The following is a 22,497-nucleotide window of genomic DNA, read 5'->3' as shown; positions in this document are numbered from 1 at the left end:
TGGGGCACTGTGTCAAATACTTTTCAGAAATCTAAAAATATGGAATCTGCTTCTTGCCCCTTCATCTATAATTTACAGTCTATCATGTGAGACAAGGGCAAGCCGAACTTTGCACATACAATGCTTTCTAAAACTATATTGGTTCGTGGACAATAGCTTTTCAGTTTCAAAGAGATTTGTGATATTTGAAATCAGAATATTCTCAAGAATTCTGCAGCAAACCGATGTTAATGATATTGATCTGTAATTTTGTGGGTCCATTTGTTAACCCTTCTCCTACACAGGAGTCACCTGTGCTTTTTTCCAGTCTCTTGGGACTTTGCTCTGGGCGATAGATTTGTGATAAATGCAAGCTAAGTAAAGGGCCAGTGCTGCAGAGTACATTTCGTAAAACTGAATTGGGATACCATCCTGGCCTGATGACTTATTTGTTTACAACTCTTTCAGTTGTTTCTCTGTGCCAGGGCTCCTTATTACTATGTTGTCACTGCAGAACTCTGTATGATCGTCAAACGAAGCTATGACTGTACGTTTCTCCTGCATGAACAATTTCTTAAAAGTGAAATTCAAAACTTTGGCTTTCATTTTGCTATCTTCTAATGCCACACCAGGCTGGTCAATACCATACTACCATACTATGGCGAAAAGTATACTACCCAAAGCCTTCAAATGTTTAACATTAGTACGGAATTGAGTCAAAGAAAAATTCAACCATCTGCCAGAGCATGTAAAATACCATACATACACCTTAGTGGAGTTTAAGACTGAGTTAAAGAACTTACTGTTGAGCATCCTTAAAATTAATGTACAAGGTTATAATGTTGTTAGTGGCTGCGCGGTTTGCAGCGCCATGCCACGGATTGCACAGCCTCTCCGGCTGGAGGTTTGAGTCCTCCCTCGGGCATGGGTGTGGGTGTTGTTCTTAACACAAGTTAATTTAAGTAGTGTGTAAGTCTAGGGACCAACGACCTCAGCAGTTTTGTCCCTTAAGAACACACACACATCGTTTTAAGGAGAAGATGTTGTCAAACACCCTAATCTTCCATCAAGTTAAGTAATTTCATTATATTGCTTTTAAATAAAATGTACATCCATGATACTGTGGGTAATTAGAAGGCAAGAAATAATTCTGATATAAACTGTGGACTTGATGATTACCCAATAAGTGATTTTATTGCACACCAGGTGATAACCAAAGCAAATGCAAAGAATAATAAACAAAATTTTACATCAACAATAAATACTATCTGCCAAACCAGGATTCCTCTTTTGTCTCTTGTGCCAGCTTCCAGCACAGTAACTTATGTTGACAGAATATCATAAAATCTGTGAAATGTGCTGAAGATGAAGTCATGATATGGATGGATATGAAGCGCAATGTATCATCATTACTAAGTATCTCTGCAGAATTGTCAACTGCAGGAGAACATTATTTCATCAAGATATCACATTATATTCCAGTTTCTCATGGTACAGTGCATTCTGACTTCATTTCCATAGACAAATATTACCAACTCCACAGATATGCCCACACTGCTGATGCAATGGAGGGAGAGATCAAATGAATGGAACGGTCTGCATATTACAAAAATGCTTCAGAAACTCAAATGGGCATCCCTGGAGGGAAGGTGACAGTCTTGTTGAGGTACATTATTGAGAAAATTTAGAGACCTCGCATTTGAAGCTGACTACAGAATGATCTTACTGCCGCCAACAAACATTTCACATAAGGACCAAGAAGATATGATATGAGAAATCAAGACACATATAGACAATTGTTTTTCCCTTTCTCTAACTGCGAGTGGAACAGGAGTCCTGAGTATGCATGTAGATGTGGATGGAGGTTCACCACAGTTTCTTGAAGAAGACTTGTTGTAAAGACAATGTTAACCTCAGTTACACATAAAAGTTACCTTATTTATTTGTGTATTACAGTGCACAGCGTATCTAAAGCAAAGATAAAGTTATCATCAACATGAAGGTTGTTTTGAGCACCACAGTATATTATCAGGCACGACCCTACTGAAGATGGCATGATATTGCTTTCCTCCTAATTCTGAACTGAGTTACCCAGTCATTATAGGATGATCTATAATATGGACTCTAAATAATGGTGCAATTCTTTTCCCAGTAACGAACACTGCTGGAGGTGAAATAAGGCAGCTCTATGCCAAGCAAAAGGAGGTGCAACATATCAGGAGGTATCCCATGACTTTTGTCACATCAGTGCATATGTAGATGGCTTGACAAGGTGACCCAATTGACAGAATATCAATGGTATGTGCACTTATACATCACCAATGATGAGTAGTTTCTTACTGGTTATAGCATACATGAGCTGAACTGGCAAGCACTGGCACTCATTCCTCTTTACATATGAAAATCAATTTTCTTGAGCATGTAATTTTCTCTATGTTGAACCAGTGTTACTGGAAGTATTTGAAATGATTAGAGATGGTGAAAACTTTGGAGGCTGGACAGATTGCTTGGCTTCTAAAATGTAGAAGAGTGATAGCCTAACTAACCGTGTTATGTAATGCTTGAAAGAAATAGCAGAAGTAATCATTCATAAAGACAGTAATGCTAATCTGCATAGAGAATCTGTGATTAAAAAATATACAAGGTGAAGTATCATGTTAAAAACTGAGGGACTAGTGGTGCCCATGGACCTTCTTCACACTGTGCAGTATTGAAGTGTTCTTGGCAGATGCTTGATTGCTAATATTACCATCCATATGTCCTACAAAAAATATAAAGGGCACTCCAAAGGCATTAGATGTATCATAAATTTAATTATTTTTATTTATTTCTCCCTGGATATTAGTGTTAAGAAACATCATTTTCTCTGAAAAATATTACCACTATATTATGTATCCACAATAGTCATGGTCTCAGAATTTGTGTTTCTTATTGCATTATTCAATCTCCATTCATCATTTGTTTTACAACAGACAGTGTAGATTTTGGACTGACAACATTAACAAGCTTAAAGTAAATAAACAAAAGATTAGACATGTGTCATGTAACCCCACCCCACAAACCCACACTTAAGGGCTTACCAATTTCCTCTATTGAGGTACTTTAGGAAAAAGGAAATAAAAATATGTAATTTTAAAATAACAAAAATAATAGTCTTCACCAATACAAAATTAACAGCATATAAATGCTCATTAAAAAACTGAGCAACATGTTTACATGATTGTACAGGTAATAACATAAATGTTTTCAAAATTTCGACAATCTGCTATTTTGTGTTTGCGTATGCATGCTGCTGCTGCTGCTATAATGGTGTCAGAAAGTTCAGATATTATTTAATTTATACGAGCTTCGCAAATAGTAGGAAATGCATAAAATGAATTTTGATTTTTCTGTGCAGTAACGCATTTTGTAGTGTGTGTGTGTGTGTGTGTGTGTGTGTGTGTGTGTGTGTGAGAGAGAGAGAGAGAGAGAGAGAGAGAGAGAGAGAGGTGGGGGGTGGGGGGTGGGGGGGGGGCAGAAACCAGTTGAATTATATAGTCTCATACTGAGCTATTGGATGTAACGAGAAGTCAGAGATTTGTTTCCCAGTCAACTGCAACTGTCATCTCTTTTTCCTTCCAGTCTACAGATTCTTAATTTCACGGGTTGCAACTCATCTGACTATTAGCATACAAATGTGCAAAGCTGATTTCATTGTTATTACAGGCCTACACAGTTTTGTGAAATTTAATACTTTCCTGGTTGAGTTTTGGATGTTTGTAACTTGTTGCCACAGTATTTTCACACACTGGGTCTTCTGTCCATCTTCATGTGAATACTGTTGAAAATGCACCAGATCCCCTATTTAAGATCTTGACGACATATGCATGGTGTACTCAGTTGACGTTGTTTGAGTGCAGGCACCTGTGCTGCAAGTTATAACGCTGCACTGTATGCCCTTTATGGTGAAAGCTCACCCCGATATCAGATCGATTGCTTTCACATGATAAAATCACAAAATGATGGTGACTACACATAGCATGAAGTTTTTCTATTATGAGATGCAGTATTTAATTGGAAAGCACCATCTTGATTGATAAGGGATTCAGACAGTTGTTTAGTTTCATTGTGTTTCATCAAATGACTGGTAAAAATACAGTGTTTGTTGATAGCAGACTTGCTGGCTGGGTGGAGGCAATTATGCTGCTGGTCTTCCACGGTACGATCCCAAACAATGTGCAACATTTGCCGTGTGTAAGATTTGCTGCACTTGCACAGAATCCTGTTAACACCTGCCTTGTGCCACTGTAAGCCATCTTTGATATATCTCAAAAGTGCAAAGATTTTTCATAGAGGATAAAAGATCACATTGACCTTATGTCTTCTTAATATTCTACCTTTTTCTTTAGAAACATTTCCAAAATATGGTAGATAAGTCGAAATCTCATCCTCTTCCTTGTTCTACGATTTGCACTTCTGTAGCACACTTTGTACCTGCCAAGGTGAATATCCACTGTTCAGGAAAAGTTTGTACATGCTCAAGTTCAACTTGCAGATTTTCATATATGAGATGGTATAGGCTCTGTTGAAGACCCTGACTATATCAGTAGGTTAAAGCTCAATTACATAGTTGGTTTCAAAGAATAACATAAAAATATCCTTTTACACTTTTAGTATATTTGTAAAAGATGATCAAAAATGTGATTTTCATATGTCAGTATTTGGAATGTTTCCCTGTTATACAAGAAGAGCCAATATTACTACACAGATTTACTGCCAAAGTTCTGTTAAAAGGAATGAAATAAAGTCTAAATTGTAGAGATATGTATATATCTGGTCTAGTACACAACAAATGCATAAACAAGCTGCAAGCTGAATACATCTACCATCACTGGAAAATAAGTTGACTGATTACAACTACAGTAGAGTCACAGGCCATGCAATTTTTAGGAAGAAAATAAGAAAAAAAGAACAGAAACCACACAAACACAAAATGTTATGAGGAAGAAATATGAACAAACCTAGTAGATGCACCACGCAAGAATGAAAGAACTCCAGAACGTCGTATTTCAGATGTCTGCTGACCACTGGTAACAGTATCTCGCTCACTAACTGCACCAGTAGATTTCCTCTTGTGAACAGGACTATCAAGTCAACACAATACTGAATATTATCTTGATATCATAATTAAGAATGGAGGCAACAAATTGTAAGATTGAGGTTTTAGTGTACTACAGTTAGTCAAATAAAATTAGTAGTAGAGAGGCGCTGTACCACATGCAAACGTTACAAGCTACTGTATTTAAACCTTTTACTAACACAACAAACAGTATGCCTAAAGACTGCCAATTCAATATTAGAAAAAAGTAATTGTCTTTTCCATTTCTGTCTTGTGTGGTGCCTCTCTAGATCTGATAGATAGCTATGTCTGTCCTCTAAACAATGTTGTTTAGCATTTCCTAACTATCTATGACTGCGGTAACAAGAGTGAGACTGGTCTTATGTATGGCAGGATGTCAACTACAGATGTGATATGAATAATACAATTGTTTTCACTGAGATTGACCTGTCATAAGCATACACAGCGCCATTTTTATGAGATGTGAATGTACACTTGTTAGTAAATTTAGCTATATTAATTACGGACATTTGAGAAGAATTACAATTTTTAGCATATGTCCTTAGCATACCACTTTAAGTAAGCTTGATATGACAAAGTTTACAATAAAGAATTGGTCAAAAAGACTGCAATATTGGGACTAGATCATAAGACATGTATAAAATTAATGTCATAAATACAAGAGTGAATGAATGATTTAATACTTCAAGCAACGGAAAATCTAGGATGGAAAAACGACAGTATGAAAAGAAACAAAACATATATACATGCGTAAAACACACACACACACACACACACACACACACACACACACACACACACACGGCCACTGTTGTCTCTGGATGCCTAAGTCTTAATCTGCAGAGATGACAGTGACCATATGAGAGTGAGTTATGCATGTGTGGATAAGAGTGTGTTTGTTTTGTTTTGTCTATGTCCAATTAAGGACGTAGTCTCACAGCTCATAATTTCTAGCAATTTTTTTTTTTTAAAGTGCTGGCCTTCCACGCAATACCTTCTCCATGAAGTGAGAAGTGGCCAATTGTTTTTATATTGTGATTTATGTTCCACACTAAGGTAACAACTTTAATCTAAATGAAACTGACATTCTGTGATACCATTACAAATTGTATGATACTACTATGAACTGCAGTAATAATTTACCTATATTGTGGCACGAGATCTGGCATAGGCTTAATGTCTGCCTGACTGTCTGTTTTGCATGCTTACTCTTTATTAATATTGAATTCAGGAGGGCAAATGGAGGTTACTTAAAGACATCCCAGACATTTATAATCAGCAGCGCCCAGGTAAGCAAGTAATCTAGAACGTAAGTGTCATTGCCTTCATTATGAAGAAAGGGTCCATATTTTCAGTAATTTGTGATAGTGTATTCTTTCATTGAAATATTGAACCCAGAGCTGTGCTGAATTATTTATATGCATCTCTCTTCTTCTCAGTAGCGCTAAAATCCTTGGTGAGCCTTGGCTTCTTCAACAATCTTCTTCCACACTTCTCGGTTATTTGCTGCTCTTTTCCATCCCTGGACTCCCATACTGGTGATATCCATTATTATCTTATCGATCCATCTTCTTCTAGGTCTCTCTTTTCACCTAGCTGAATGGATCACACCTTTCATCATTTTCTTTGGAATTCTATCCTCTGCCATTCTCTCCATGTGTCCAAATGCATTTGCTGTCCTAAAATTTCCAGCTGTTTTTGGAAACTTTTGCTATTTGCGATTGCCCACACCGGTAATGATAATCAAGATCTAACATACCATAGCAGCTACTTTTTTCCCTGGAATGGCTTTTGAAAATTTATGTAGAAGTGAAGTGATCTTTCATGAATGCATAATACTGTCTGTATTCTGTTACACAATGGTAGTTTAGTTTTAAATAACAATGCACAATTAGGGCACAGGCAGAGGGTGTATACCAGCAACACACATTATCTTGTTGCAGAGCATGCTCTACAAAATGACTGTCATGACCTTGGTGTCTGTTTCACCCCACGTGCCATTTGGATTCTTCCCCCAGACACCAGTTTCTAAGAACGTTGCAGGTGGGAACTAGCACTGCAACATGTCCTTGGTTGTTGCCATCCACCTGTCCTTACTTTCCATTAATTCCTTCCGTCTCTGCATTTATTCACAGTAACTACTCCTTCCTTCATTTCATTTTAGTTTTCTACAGCTGTCATTTCCTGACCTGTCTCTTTTCGCCTTCCCCCTCCCATCACTGTTACATACAATGCACATAGCTTTTCACTGTTACTAACTCAGGCATGATGTTTTAGTAGTAATCTCTGTCTCGTATATTATCCTGTCTTCCACCAATAAGCTCTCAGGTTTCCAAATCTCACCCAGTGCACTCCTTAACAATCAGTCTTTCCTTCTCATGCTGTCTGGTGAACCTCCTCTGACCCAGGGTTCTGGGTGGCTTTTCTGAACTGTACCCCTTTTCCTAAGCCTCTCCAGTCCTTTTCCTTCACCCCTCTTTCTTCCCCTTCATTTCTTCTGCCACTGCCTCCGAAAGCTTCTAAGAGTTAAGCCTTTTTGTGTGTGTTCTCCTGCCACTTGGTGAGTGGATTTTGTATCTATCCATTTACATTGTAATACATAATTAGTGTTAATCAAACAATGGAAAATCCAGGATGGAATGTAACAATATCATGACAAGGAACGTTGCTACTAACCATATAGCGGAGATGCTGAGTCACAGATAGGCTCTGGCCTTAATGGCTAAAACTTTAATTGTGAGAGTCTTTTTGTTGTGCCTATCTGTAACTCAGCATCTCCACTCTATGGTGAGTAGTAACTTACCTTCTCATAATACAACTAGTGTTAGATAGAATGGATTGAAGAAGTAACACTCTAGGAAACTGCAAGACATCACTGATGATCATAACTAACTATTACTAACTGCTTAGTACTTGAGCTACAGTGTTAGGTGAATGGTTACCTTTATTCATTCCATTATTTGTATTTCACCGAAGATTTCCAAAGATCATACTACTTATATACAATTAGTTATTACAATTAGTCATGTGAGATACTTGTTTCGTGTCTTCAATTACTTGTTAGTAAAGTGATAATTTTAAAAGCAGTGATGAATGAAAGATAGCAGCATAACCCTAGGGTATCACCAGGAGCTGATAAACAGAGCAATTAAGAAAAAAAATATGTTACCGGTACGTAATTTTCTTTCAGTGAAATTGGATGACAAAAAAAGTCACAGGACTTTACATTCAGTGGAATGAGAGATATGTGTGTATTCTTTTTACAGTAAACTGGTAGTAGTAGTATCTGATCTTCAAAACTGTTAGGATAGACAGTTTTCTTACAGTTTACAGATTGCTAAGGGGTGTAATAATACAGATGCTTTGGTCCGAGACCATTTGCAGGGTTCTGACAGAAATGCAGTGAAACCCCTGTTTTATGTTTTCATGTGGTCCAGACTCTAAAAACGCAAAATTGAGGCTAATGCATAATCGAGGAAAATGTTAAACCCCCCAAAATACGAGCAAAAACATATGTTATTGGCATATATGATTAAAAATTGGAATCCTCTCCAACACTTTGTATAAAATATAAGTGAAGGAAATTAAAGGTACAATACAATGTTTATACAATAATTTGTGGTAATGAATTTCATCAGTTCTTAAAAAATCACAGATGTGTTACAGCAAGAAAAATTCATAAGAAAATTGAAACTGGTATATGGATACAAGGGAATCAAGCTATTTCCGACATGCTACGACCACAAATTACATGTTCAAAACAGTTTTTTTTTTTTTTTTTTTTTTTTTTTTTTTTTTTGAGAGATCATCCTTTGTGTTCCAGGCTGAATTGGGTTGATGTCAGCAGATATTACAGGCCAGGCTACTCAGTTCACTCTTGTCTCCTGGAGGAAGGCATGCACAAGGATGAGTGTTGTGTGCTCTCACGAATTATCATCTTGAAAGATGAGCCCATTGTAAAATTGTTGACTGCAGGGTTCCACAATAGGTTGCAGGATCCTGGACTGATTCTGAACAGTTTTACAAATCACCATCAATAGCAATGAGAGATTTCCAACATCTGCACATGATTCTGAATCAAAACATGATTGCCCTACCACCTCACTGCTGAACCCATAGGACTGTATGCCCGAGACTGCATTGGTACCTGGTCAGCACCACACTCTTCTACTACAACCATCAGACAAATCCTGCACTTGTCAGTGAAGATAACCTGACGCAGTTTATCCAGGCTTCGTACCAGGTGTTCCCTTGCCCATATTTTTCACGTACCATAGTCCTGGAGGTTTGTACTGATTGTAATGGATGCCTAGAAGGCAAATTAATTGAGCGGAGGCAGTTCCGCACTATCTTGCTCAAAACAAATCTTTCAGATGCCTCCAAAATGATAGTATGCATTTGTGTTGCACTGTTATTTGGGTACCTATAAGCTTTGATTTGTAGGTAGCAGTTGTCAGATATTGGTATTATGTGTGGACATTCAGAACAACACAGATTGTAAGACTTGCATGTCTCGTGATATTGGTTAAACGTGCTAGTACTATTACACTAGAGTACACAAATTTCGTGGGCAACTTCTTATGCAGACAACACTTCTTGCTGTAAAGTGACAATTCATACATTATCTAAACTTGAAATGGCCCTTCAAGGCATGCTGACAGACAGAACTACATAAAGATGCCATACTGTCCCATTCACATTTGAAGAAAGAGTTTACTCTTCTGAACTGCACTGAAAATGCCACACACACACACACACACACACACACACACACACACACACATGTAGCTACATTGTGCCACACAATCAAATTGTACTGGAACTTTTCTTACCATAAATTTAGAAGAAGTTGCAATGCACCAGAAGTCCAAATGAACTAAAACATGTTTGACAGGTTCTATCTATATAAGTATTTAGTGAAACAAGAAAATCAGTAATAATTTTTGAGGTAGCTCTTTAAAATAAATACTGTATTTAAAAGAGAAAAACAGAAATTTCACCAGTCACAAAATTTCTATAAAGCTACGTACCAACTTTACCAATATTTGAAGACCATAGTTCCACAAATTTTAAAAAATATATATCAAAATGAAGCCTTGAGCTATGACCAACAAATTTTGTTTATATCTATTTTTCCCAGCTTTGCTAGACCGGAAGCACTGTTAGGTCACTATGTTTGTCAGGACTGTATGAGCATTTTGTTTGTCATTAGAATTGTACCAAGAAAATGAATGACAGCACCACGATTTGGCTTAGTTATTGAAAATGCTTAAACAGCCCTTCTGGTAATGCAGAAGGTAAGATCTAAATGACACACATTTTTAATCTGTCAGACACATCAAATCAATGAACAATGAATAAACAGCACATCCTTAAAAGAAGTTTTGTCACCAAATAAAATGTCAGTGTCACTCAATAAGGTCAAGGAGTAACACCATGATAGGTTGAAATGAAAAATCCATGTCCCTCTGAAAATTTTGGCTGCACAGCTCGGACAACTGTAACTGTAACTGCTTTGATTTGTTTTGTAAGTGCAGAGGAAATATTTTCCTTGTGAGGCATCTGAGGTAAAAAGAATGTTGCAAGACAGTCAGAGCTAGAACTGTTTCAGATCCAGAAAACATCAAATGTTCCATTGACATGCTTTTCAAGAGCCTTGAAGAAACTATGTTAAATACTGAGAAACAATAGTGTCTGGAACAGAAATGTTTGATCTTTCATCAGGAAATACAGCCACGCATGAATGTTTTTTGACATCATGGTATATATGGTATCAGTGCACAAACTGATGAGACATTAATCTATTCACTGAAGTTGCCTACCACTCTTTCAGTTGCTGAAGTTGCCTACCACTCTTTCGGTTGCTAATCTAAAAAATGTATATGTAAACCTTTTGATATGAAAGTGTATTTTCTCTGTAGTTATTTTGCGAGCACTGGAGAGGTACAATGTGGATGGCATAATGGCTTCAAATCTTAAATCATTTTGAACTCAAATAGAACATCTTTCATTAGAAATACGCTAAAACTTCCACCCTTTAAAGGAGTATGAGAGCTGTTCAAAAAATTCTGGATCATTCGTAATTTCGTGCCAATGGTGTCCAGCAAGAGGCATACCAAGACTGCTTCTGAAGTGGACATGACATTGGGAGCGGTGTATCAATTGTGGAGGAGAGTATTTCAAAGGAGACCATGTGCAATAAATAAAAAGTAGATGCAGAAACATTTTGTGGACAAAGTTCCAGAATTTTCTGAACAGACCTCTTATGCACTGTTTTGAAACTTCTTGGCACATTAAAACTTTTTGTCAGACCAGGACTTGAATCTGGAATCTTACTAGTCCAGCACATATTTTTAATCTTCCAAGAAGCTACAATCTGATAAGTTATTGTGAAATTCTCAAATGCACACTTTTCCCACTTACATTTACAAATAAATCAATTACATTAGATCTTTCACCTACTGTTATAGCCCACATACAGTTAACACAGTCAATTTTCCTGAATTCTGCTTGTGTACTATGGTGGTTTCCATCTTGGAAAGAAAAACAAAGAGAAACACAAAGAACAAGAAGAAGATTTACGGCATTTATGACAAATTAGATTTATAAACTCGAATGAAAGATCCACATAGTTTTTCAGTCTTCACGTGATGTACAATATTGCTGTTATAAATTTAGTTCTGGGAGAGGCATGAGAAGGGGGTGCCGAAGGGAGGAAAATGGCAATGGAGATGTGACGTGGGAAAAGAGGAAAAAGAAACTAAGAAAAATTCCAATAATGGATTTGTGAGTAACTGTTTAAACATCATGATGATGAGATGCAAGTTAAGGAATTATAGTCATGCATCACTTTCTTGAAGTACTCTGATTTGCAGTTCTTTTACTAAGTCTTCTGGAATCAGATTACACAAAAGATATAGCTGGTTTTGACTGCTAAACTGATTGTGATACCATTTATATGACCCAAGGCTGAAAGGTACAATAGCAGGAACTGTATGATGACTTTAAAAATTGTGACGATACAATTTATGAGACACAAGGCTGAAAAACATAATAAAATAATTTTGTTTAGAGGATGGTCACAGTGTCCCCATAAGGTTCTATGCCTAGCCTGTCTAATTCTGATCTGATTTTCCCATATTTTTTTTACAAAATACTGCACGTGATTTAAAGGTGATTTATACTGATAAACTATGGCAGACGCCTGTCCTTATCCTATTTCTGACAATTTTAGGCCATTTTTTATTTCCCCAGTTATTTGATTATCTCTGCTTTTGCTATACTACTTGTTTTATAAAAATCTTCTTCTAACATCCAGAAGTTCTCTATTCATCTCACTGCAAGCTAAGTTACTTTCTGCTGATTATGAATGAGCTAGAATCTTTGTTTGGTTGTTTCAATCTAGTATCGGTTGTAACTTTTCCAACTCGTGTGCAGCAGGATAGTAGGTTACTTATCAATAACATAATCATAGACAGTTCTCAGGCAGAAACAATTAATGTATACCCAGTTGTTAATGGGCTATCTGATCATGATGCATAGTTAATGGAAATAACACATATAGCACCTTACAGGATTCAGGCAGGTTCATACAAGGTAGGGAGGCTTAATAATGCGAACAGGATACAGAGCTTTAAGTGCAGCCTAGAAGAGGTAGAACGGGATGAAGTATGCACAGAAAATGATGCTGATGCCAAATTCAATTTATTCCACCATAAATTTGTCTCAATATTTGAGAGTTGCTTTCCTGAAATGTTATCCAAAAAAGCCATTACAAAGTCAAGTAAGCCTTGGATTACTAAGGGAATTAAGATATTGTGTAAGAGGAAGAGGGAAATATATGGAGAGGCCAGAATAAGTCAGGATCCGACGTTACTTGCTTACTACAAAAGATACTGTAATATTTTAAGGAAAGTCATTAACAAGTCGAGAAGCTTGTGTGTTCTGACAGAAATTAATAATGCGGATAATAAGATTAAAACTATATGGAATATTGTCAAATGGGAGATGGGGCAGCCTGACAGTGCACAGCACACCATAGTAATAAAGCTAAATGATGATATTGTGAGTGATAATTCACAAGTTGCAAGTATTTTTAACAATCACTTTGTGAATATAGCTGCAAAGATAGGGTTAAAGGGTTAAGTTGATGAAGCAAAAAAATATGTTAAAGATGTTAGTCCCCAGGACTTAAGCAGTTCGAAATAACACCAACATCCTTCACTGAAATTAAGGGAATTATCAATACATTGAACAGCAAGAGCTCATGTGGTGTTGATAGAGTCTCTAACAGAATTTTGAAGTGTTGTTCTAATTTAATAAGTGGAGTCCTTAGCGATATATGTAATGCTTTACTGGCAAAGGGAATTTTTCCAGAGAGATTGAAATACACAATTGTCAAACCTCTTCATAAGAAAGGGGACAAGAGTGACTTAAATAATTATAGACCAGTCTCATTGCTCCCTTCATTTTCTAAAATATTTGAAAAAGTTATGTATTCAAGAGTAGTCTCATGTTTAAGTGAAAATAATTTACTCAGCATGTCACAGTTTGGATTCCGGAAGGGTTACTTGACTGAGAATGCTATCTACACATTTACCCATCAAATAGTACAAGCCCTAAATAACAAATTATCGCCAGTAGGTATTTTTTGTGATTTCTCCAAGGCATTTGACTGTGTGGATCATGTCACACTCTTAGAAAAACTCAGGTTTTATGGAACTGAATGTTATGCACACAGCTAGTTTGAATCATACTTAATGAACAGAAAGCAAAAAGCTGTGCTGAATAGCACAAATAATGTTGGCAAGGTGGTAAATTCTAATGAATGGGAAGTTATCACAAAGGGAGTCCCACAGGGTTCAATTTTAGGTCCTCTGCTGTTCCTTACTCACACGAATGACCTCCCACTTAACGTTGAGCAAGTGGAACTAGTACTTTTTGCAGATGACACAAGTGTTATAATAAATCACATACCAGAAAAAACAGCTGAAGATATTGTTAAGGCTGTCTTTCAAAGAATTATTAAGTGGTTCTCAGAAAATGGACTCTCCCTTAACTTTGAAAAAACTCACTATATCCAGTTCTGCACACCGAATAGAGTCATACCAACAATTGAAGTAGCATATGAACAGGGCTCAGCTAACAGGGTAGATTTCTCCAAATTTTTGGGTGTTCACACTGATGACAACTTGAGCTGGAATAAGCATATTACTGAGCTTCTCAAACAACTAAGTTCAGCCTCTTTCACTCTTCATATAATCGCTAGTCTTGGTAATAAACAGATCAGCCTCCTAACGTACTTAGCATATTTCCACTCAATAATGTCTTTGGAATAGTTTTCTGGGGTAACTCACCACTTAGACAAAGTATTGATTGCACAAAAGAGAGCAGTGAGAATAATTAGTGGTGTTCACCCAAGGACGTCATGTAGGCACCTTTTCAAGGAGTTACGTATTTTAACTGCACCATCAGAGTACATATATTCGCTAATGAAATTTGTTACAAATAATCTATCTCAATTCATGAAGAACAGTGATGTTCATATGTACAACACTAGAGGGAAAAATGACCTTCCTACCCATTATTGAAACTGTCAGTTGCTCAAAAAGGAGTACATTATTCAGCAACAAAAAGCTTTGATCATTTGCTCAACCACACAAAGTGTCTAGCAGGTAGCAGGTCAAGTTTTAGATCTAGCTTAAATCATTTCTTTTGGACAACTCCTTCTACCTCATGGACGGGTTTCTGTTTCAGAAATGGTAAAAAAAAATTGTACCTCTACATGTAGTTGCATGTGTAGAACTAAAAACTTCAGTAATATTAATATCAGCATTGTTCATGTTTGTGTATATATCTCTTTTAATATGACTTGTTCCATGTCATATCGATAAAATAATCGGGAAAATGATCTATGGAACATGATATAACTAAAACTAAACTAAACCTAAAACATGGTATTTGTCTTGCTTTTGATAACATTCTCCTGCTCCTGATATGATCATAAATGTTTAATCTCCATTTTCTAGTGTAACTGAGAATGTCTGTACAAGACCTCACTACAACATTAACATCAATGTATGAGGATAAATCAACAAGTGAAACAGAATATTCTATATTCTTAGGTGTTTCTATTGATAAGAAACCTGATCTGTAAGTCACATGTTACAGATTAGCTTAAACATGTAAGGTGAACTTCTGTGTTCTAGATAACAAATTTTTGAAATGAAACTGCCAAAAAGTAGAATTTCTTTTACTACTTTCACTCACTCTTGCCTTATGACATGACAGTCTGGTAACTTGTTACTGAGAAAAAAGTTTTGTTGCACAGAAATCTTTAAGAATAATAATATTGAATGTCCCATTCAGAAACACTTGTATACTGCCCTTTACATGCTTGGGCAAAATAACAATGGTGCCATAGAACATTTACTCTCTTAATGAAGTTTGTAGTCAACAATGAATCACAGTTTGAAAACAGTAGTTACATACATAAATACAAGTAGGAGAAATGATTCACTCAGTCTTAATTAACTCAATCTTATTGAGACAATGAAAGGAGTGAGGTATTCAGCCATAAAAATATTTGTTCTCCTACTCAGAGAGGTACAGAACTAAACAGATCCTAAAATTAGCTTCAAACAAAAAATAGCAAGGCGTCATTTTTTTGATGAGATAGTATACTATATTTGAAAATTGACTCACTGCACATCTCAGCAATAGGTCACAATTATGATCCACAGAACATACAAATAACTAACTACTGTTCAATCTCGCGGTCTGTTCTTATGCTACACTGATTGCCTATGTAATTTTTGACTGAAGATTTTTCTATTTAAGTTTTCATTGTTTTCAATTCCTGCTCTCCTGTTCTAAATTAGTGCTTCTGAAGCATAGCTAGATTATGGTTTAATGATGGAAGTGTTATAATTCAGTTCGGTGTGTCTCGATTTGCACTTCTCATTGAACTATTGTCCCAAATGGCTAAATTAATAGGCTAGACACTTCTGTTTACAATTTCTTAGTTACAAAAATTTAATTTTAGTGCATTTACAGCTACAGCTACACTAGCACAACTGTGCCTAGAAGATAACACATACTATATTGCGAAAATACATTGCAACATCACTGTCTTAAAAAAAGTGTGCAATATTTAGTTTACAAAATATCAGTAAATTTGTGCAAAACTAGTTTTGTGTAACTTCAGTATTTCATATAACTGTTACTTGAATATTATCTAACTGAGTTATATGAAGATTTATCTCGATTGTGTAGTGGTTGTTATCTAACCTAACCTCTGTTTCTGCAGCAGTAAACATTTGCTTCTAAATTAAAATCTTCACCAATCATCACATAAGAACAAATAATTTTCTCTTATTCATTTTGTGAAAGTAATATTTCCTAAATAATTTCGATTCTTTTTCATAAATAAAGTTATATTTTGGGATTAATTTTCACTTTCCTTCATAAGTAAATTTCATTATGCAAGTATTTACATTAATATGCTACATTAAAATTATGCAACGCAATTGTCCCTACATAATTCTCATTCTTACAAATTTTATCAGACAATCCATTTTTGAAATCCCTTGGTTTTATCTTTCTTTGAACAAATGGATTAACTTGAGTGTCCCAGTGGATAAGTATGCAAACTGCTGCAGAATCTTCAGAAATGGAAGCCAGTGTGAGGAATTTAGGTATATTTTCATGTGGGATGTTTTACTATAGCTTAGATGAGGAAAGATGCTGCTCACTTCTGGAAATACATTGACTGTCATACTGTTACACAATTCTAGAAAAAGATCAGTGTATCTTGAAACTCAAGCCAGTGTAGCAGTGTTGTCAGAAAAAGTGTTTCTGCAGTAGTAGTGTTAGGTCCACACCAGAAGACTGGATTACAGTCAGGCCTTCCAAATCAGATACTGCAAGTCTGATAGCTTTGTCTGGCTGTTTCCAATAGTTTCATTGCTTTTGAGGTCAAAAATAATTCAGAAATCTCAAGAATTTTTGAAGTAATCTGACAGTATAGAGCACAAAGAGCAAGCTAAATGTAAGAAGAAAAAGTTTTAAGAAGACTAAAAAGGTCTTACAGCTGGCTAGTAGTCATGACAGAGGAATGTCAGAGCTTCTTCCAAACTCTTTATGAAGTTATTACCAGGTAATTACTATTTTTAAGCCAAGTGTATGGTATATTGACGCGAATTGTTTTTGGCTTTTTGGGGAAGGATCTTGGAAAAAAGGTCATGTAATAATAGTAGGGGATGCAGGTAGTGGTCTCGATCATAACCTCAATTACACAGTCAAAAATGGCGCCAGGCACATCGCTGAGAATGTTACTCACACTACTGTGCAGATAATGTCATTCTTTGAGCAATATAATAAGCCCATTATGAAGCATTCTGTGGAACATGTTAATGCAGAGCCTGGAGAATCACTCATGGATGAGAAACATTCACACAGGGGTGAGATTGATGCGTCAACCTTGCTCGCATCATACACAGCATGGTTTGCATCTGATTGAGGTTATTTGCATGGCCATGGTAAGCAACCAGTGTGGCCATCCATCCTATCCCAGTGATTTACAATATAATTACTAGATCCTTTTTAGAACAAATTTTTCCAAAACACAGAGCTGCAGAACATATATAGTTACAGCTGGTTCAGCAATTAGAGCAACACAATACTGAAGCTGGGACAAAACAAACAAGGATATAGAGCTTTAATAAGGTTACACAGGCTTAACTGTAATATCACCATTTGTGGGAACTTTAACATTAGTTTTCTAACAGCCCTGATCAAGGGCACCAAGAGGTGATGATATGCAGCTTAGGATTATTTTCCACAGCAAAATTCCCTTGAAGGACATAGTGCAACATCTACTGAAAATTTGTTTTTAGATCCAAAAACCTGTAGTAATTTAGCTGTAAAACCAATAGTCCATGGTTTATACGACCTTGATGGTTAAATGTTATCAATGAAATTTACCAACCAGTTAGGTACAGGTTGTAGCCACACAGTTAATTAGAGAGCTGAGCACGTTCACTGAATGAGACTAATGTGTGATATCTTTGACTCTCTCTTCTTTGTTCAATTCTCTCTTCTATATGGCCAGTAGTGACTGAATTGTTCTTGTGTCGTATGTTCTTGCAGAAGTGCAAAATAAATCACTTTTATCCATCTGCACCAGTTACATACTGTTTTATTGTGGATAGTGTTCCCATAAGTGGTGACCTCATAAAAACAATGAATAACAAGCAGCACATCAAGTGTGAACTTATAACTACAGTTGTAACACACGCCATTTAAATGGGATAACAAGTGAATGATTCACGCTGTGTAATCTTCATTCCCAATCAACCACAATCAATAAAAATTCTCTGGCACTACCAGACTTCGTGCAGCTTACAAACGTTCTGCCCATTGGTTGCCGTGCAACATCCTCGCCACACATCAAAGTCTTGATACTGCCGTATATGTTACAATAGTTAGACCAGTGGCTCATAATAACGGAACTTTCATTTACCACGCAGGGTATGTGTGATTATGATATACAGCTTATACTTACCACTGGCCCATTGGATGCTCAGACTCTATTACTGCTGTTGGACATTATTCACCACCCCCCCCCCCCCCATCTCCCCCTCCTGTTCTGCGCAAATATCAAAACCTGAAAGATAAGTACATAAACCATATGAGCTATACACACAACAGGTCCTAAATGATGATATTATTGTTGACAAATAATCCTCATACTTCTGGGATAATCTTCAAACATAAGTTACGGAAGCTGAATTTCTGGTACAATTCTGTGCCTTGTGCAGTTTAACCAGCAACCATTTGAACTAAAAGTGCTGTAATTTCCAACAGCACTGGTGACACGTCTTCACAGTTGAATGATCCTCACAAAATTTAGAGCATTTTACATAATGACAGTATGGATGTCTCAGTGATGGTTTTACCCAATGCTATAAAAGGACAATAGCTTTTATTAGTGGAATAGATCTGCACACTGCAACAAGACTCAAGTGCTCTCCAGTGGTAAATGAACGACCCACAGCATTGACTCACAACAGCTGAGGGAACAATGACCATCAGAGGATGTGCAGAAGGGTCAACAAATGGATACCGACTTGGTGTTTGTATCATGCACATTTCAGACCACGAGTAAGGAAATGCATGCCTCCATGGCCACCCAAATGATTACAGCAACTGGGTAGGTTTGACCGATCATGTAGAGAGAAATGCCTATCTACCAACGTTCTCAGAATTCATGGTTCACCACAAGTGTGTGATGCTTCTGCCCCCAACTGCTGACACCCAATACTCATCAACAACTCAACCAAAGGATCAGTCTTCATGAACAGCACTGACTACATAAATGGATGTGAAGTACCGGCACAACACAATGTTCCAGGGACATTTCATGGGTCACACCAGTCATATGTCAGAGACATGTATTATGCACACATGTCATCAACTCTGGGTGAGGCAAAGTGTATTACCACTGTGCACCTACATGTTTTCACAGCACAATGACGGCTCCATTAAATTTCAGGTTGCAGTCACATAAATACCACTTCTCCTAATAGTCAGCTCAATTTGAAGAGGGCTGAATGATATGTTGCTGTTGTTGTGGTCTTCAGTCCTGAGACTGGTTTGATGCAGCTCTCCATGCTACTCTATCCTGTGCAAGCTTCTTCATCTCCCAGTACTTACTACAATTACATCCCTCTGAATCTGCTTAGTGTATTCATCTCTTGGTCTTCTTCTACAATTTTTACCCTCCACGCTGCCCTCCAATGATAAATATGTGATCCCTTGATGCCTCAGAACATGTCCTACTAACCGGTGCCTTCTTCTTGTCAAGTTATGCCCCAAACTGCTCTTCTCCCCTATTCTATTCAATACCTCCTCATTAGTTATGTGATCTACCCACCTAATCTTCAGCATTCTTCTGTAGCACCACATTTCCAAAGCTTCTATTCTTTTCTTGTCCAAACTATTTATTGTCCATGTTTCACTTCCATACATGGCTACACTCCATACAAATACTTTCAGAAACGACTTCCTGACACTTAAATCTATATTCAATGATAACAAATTTCTCTTCTTCAGAAACGCTTTCCTTGCCATTGCCAGTCTACATTTTATATCCTCTCTACTTTGACCATCATCAGTTATTTTGCTCCCCAAATAGCAAAACTCCTTTACTACTTTAAGAGTGTCATTTCCTAATCTAATTCCCTCAGCATCACCCGACTTAATTCGGCTACATTCCACTATCCTCGTTTTGCTTTTGTTGATGTTCATCTTATATCCTCCTTTCAAGACACTGTCCATTCCATTCAACTGCTCTTCCAAGTCCTTTGCTGTCTTTGACAGAATTACAATGTCATCGGTGAACCTCAAAGTTATTATTTCTTCTCCCTGGATTTTAATACCTACACCGAATTTTTCTTTTGTTTCCTTCACTGCTTGCTCAATATACAGATTGAATAACATCGGGGATAGGTTACAACACTGTCTCACTCCCTTCCCAACCACTGCTTCCCTTTCACGCCCCTCCACTCTTATAACTGACATCTTGTTTCTGTACAAATTGCAAATAGCCTTTCGCTCCCTGTATTTTACTGCTACCACCTTCAGAATTTGGAAGAGAGTATTCCAGTCAACATTATGAAAAGCTTACTCTAAGTCTACAAATCCTAGAAACGTAGGTTTGCCTGTCCTTAATCTTTCTTCTAAGATAAGTCCTAAGGTTAGTATTGCCTCACACGTTCCAACATTTCTACGGAATCCGAACTGATCTTCCCCGAGGTCGGCTTCTACCAGTTTTTCCATTTGTCTGTAAAGAATTTGCATTAGTATTTTGCAGCTGTGACTTATTAAACTGATAGTTCGGTAATTTTCACATCTGTCAACACCTGCTTTCTTTGGGATTGGAATTATTATATTCTTCTTGAAATCTGAGGGTATTTCTCCTGTCTCATACATCTTGCTCACCAGATGGTAGAGTTTTGTCAGGACTGGCTTGCCCAAGGCCATCACTAGTTCTAATGGAATGTTGTCTACTCCCGGGGCCTTGTTTCGACTCAGGTCTTTCAGTGCTCCGTCAAACTCTTCATGCAGTATCGTATCTCTCATTTCATCTTCATCTACATCCTCTTCCATTTCCATAATACTGTCCTCAAGTACATCGCCCTTGTATAGACCCTCTATATACTCCTTCCACCTTTCTGCTTTCCCTTCTTTGCTTAGAACTGGGTTTCCATCTGAGCTCTTGATATTCAGACAAGTGCTTCTCTTTTCTCCAAAGGTCTCTTTAATTTTCCTGTAGGCAGTATCTATCTTACCCCTCATGAGATAAGCCTCTACATCCTTACATTTGTCCTCTAGTCATCCCTGCTTAGCCATTTTGCACTTCCTGTCGATCTCATTTTTGAGACGTTTGTATTCCTTTTTGCCTGCTTCACTTAATGCATTTTTATATTTTCTCCTTTCCTCAATTAAATTCAATATTTCTTCTGTTACCCAAGGATTTCTACTAGCCCTTGTCTTTTTACCTACTTGATCCTCTGTTGCCTTCACTACTTCATCCCTCAGAGCTACCCATTCTTCTTCTACTGTATTTCTTTCCCCCATTCCTGTCAATTGTTCCCTTATGCTTTCCCTGAAACTCTGTACAACCTCTGGTTTAGTCAGTTTATCCAGGTCCCATCTCCTTAAATTCCCACCTTTTTGCAATTTCTTCAGTTTTAATCTACAGTTCATAACCAATAGATTGTGGGCAGAGTCCACATCTGCCCATGGAAATGTCTTACAATTTAAAAAAATCTCTGTCTTACCATTATATAATCTATCTGATACATTTTAGTATCTCCAGGGTTCTTCCATGTATATAACCTTCTTTTATGATTCTTGAACCAAGTGATAGCTATGATAAATTTATGCTCTGTGCAAAATTCTACCAGAGGGCTTCCTCTTTCATTCCTTACCCCCAATCCATATTCACCTACTATGTTTCCTTCTCTCCGTTTTCCTACTCTCGAATTCCAGTCACCCATGACTATTAAATTTTCGTCTCCCTTCACTACTTGAATAATTTATTTTATTTCATCATACATTTTTTTAATTTCTTCGTCATCTGCAGAGCTAGTTGGCATATAAACTTGTACTACTGTTGTAGGCGTGGGCTTCGTGTCTATCTTGGCGACAATAAGGCATTCACTATGTTGTTTGTAGTAGCTTACCCACACTCCTATTTTTTTTATTCATTATTAAACCTATCCTGCATTACTCCTATTTGATTTTGTATTTATAACCCTGTATTCACCTGACCAAAAGTCTTGTTCCTCCTGCCACCAGACTTCACTAATTCCCACTATATCTAACTTTAACCT

General features: G+C 37.0%; 1 protein-coding gene across 2 annotated transcripts in view; it reads right to left on the bottom strand.

The window, feature by feature from the left end:
- LOC124605327 (1-phosphatidylinositol 3-phosphate 5-kinase) overlaps positions 1 to 22,497 on the bottom strand; it is a 364,356-nt gene that overhangs the window by 23,825 nt on the left and 318,034 nt on the right. Inside the window, exon 24 of one of the 2 annotated variants that reach the window (XM_047136933.1) lies at positions 4,980 to 5,102. The exons of the other annotated variant lie outside the window; for it this stretch is intronic. Within the exon in view, the coding sequence (XP_046992889.1) occupies positions 4,980 to 5,102 (123 nt within the window). The remainder of the gene's footprint in view (positions 1 to 4,979; positions 5,103 to 22,497) is intronic. 2 annotated transcript variants of the gene reach the window in all.

Source organism: Schistocerca americana, chromosome 3 (genome assembly GCF_021461395.2).
Source record: "Schistocerca americana isolate TAMUIC-IGC-003095 chromosome 3, iqSchAmer2.1, whole genome shotgun sequence".
NCBI lineage: Eukaryota > Metazoa > Arthropoda > Insecta > Orthoptera > Acrididae > Schistocerca > Schistocerca americana.
The sequence above is the reverse complement of the archived record's forward strand: the minus strand, read 5'-3'. Positions and strand labels throughout refer to the sequence as shown.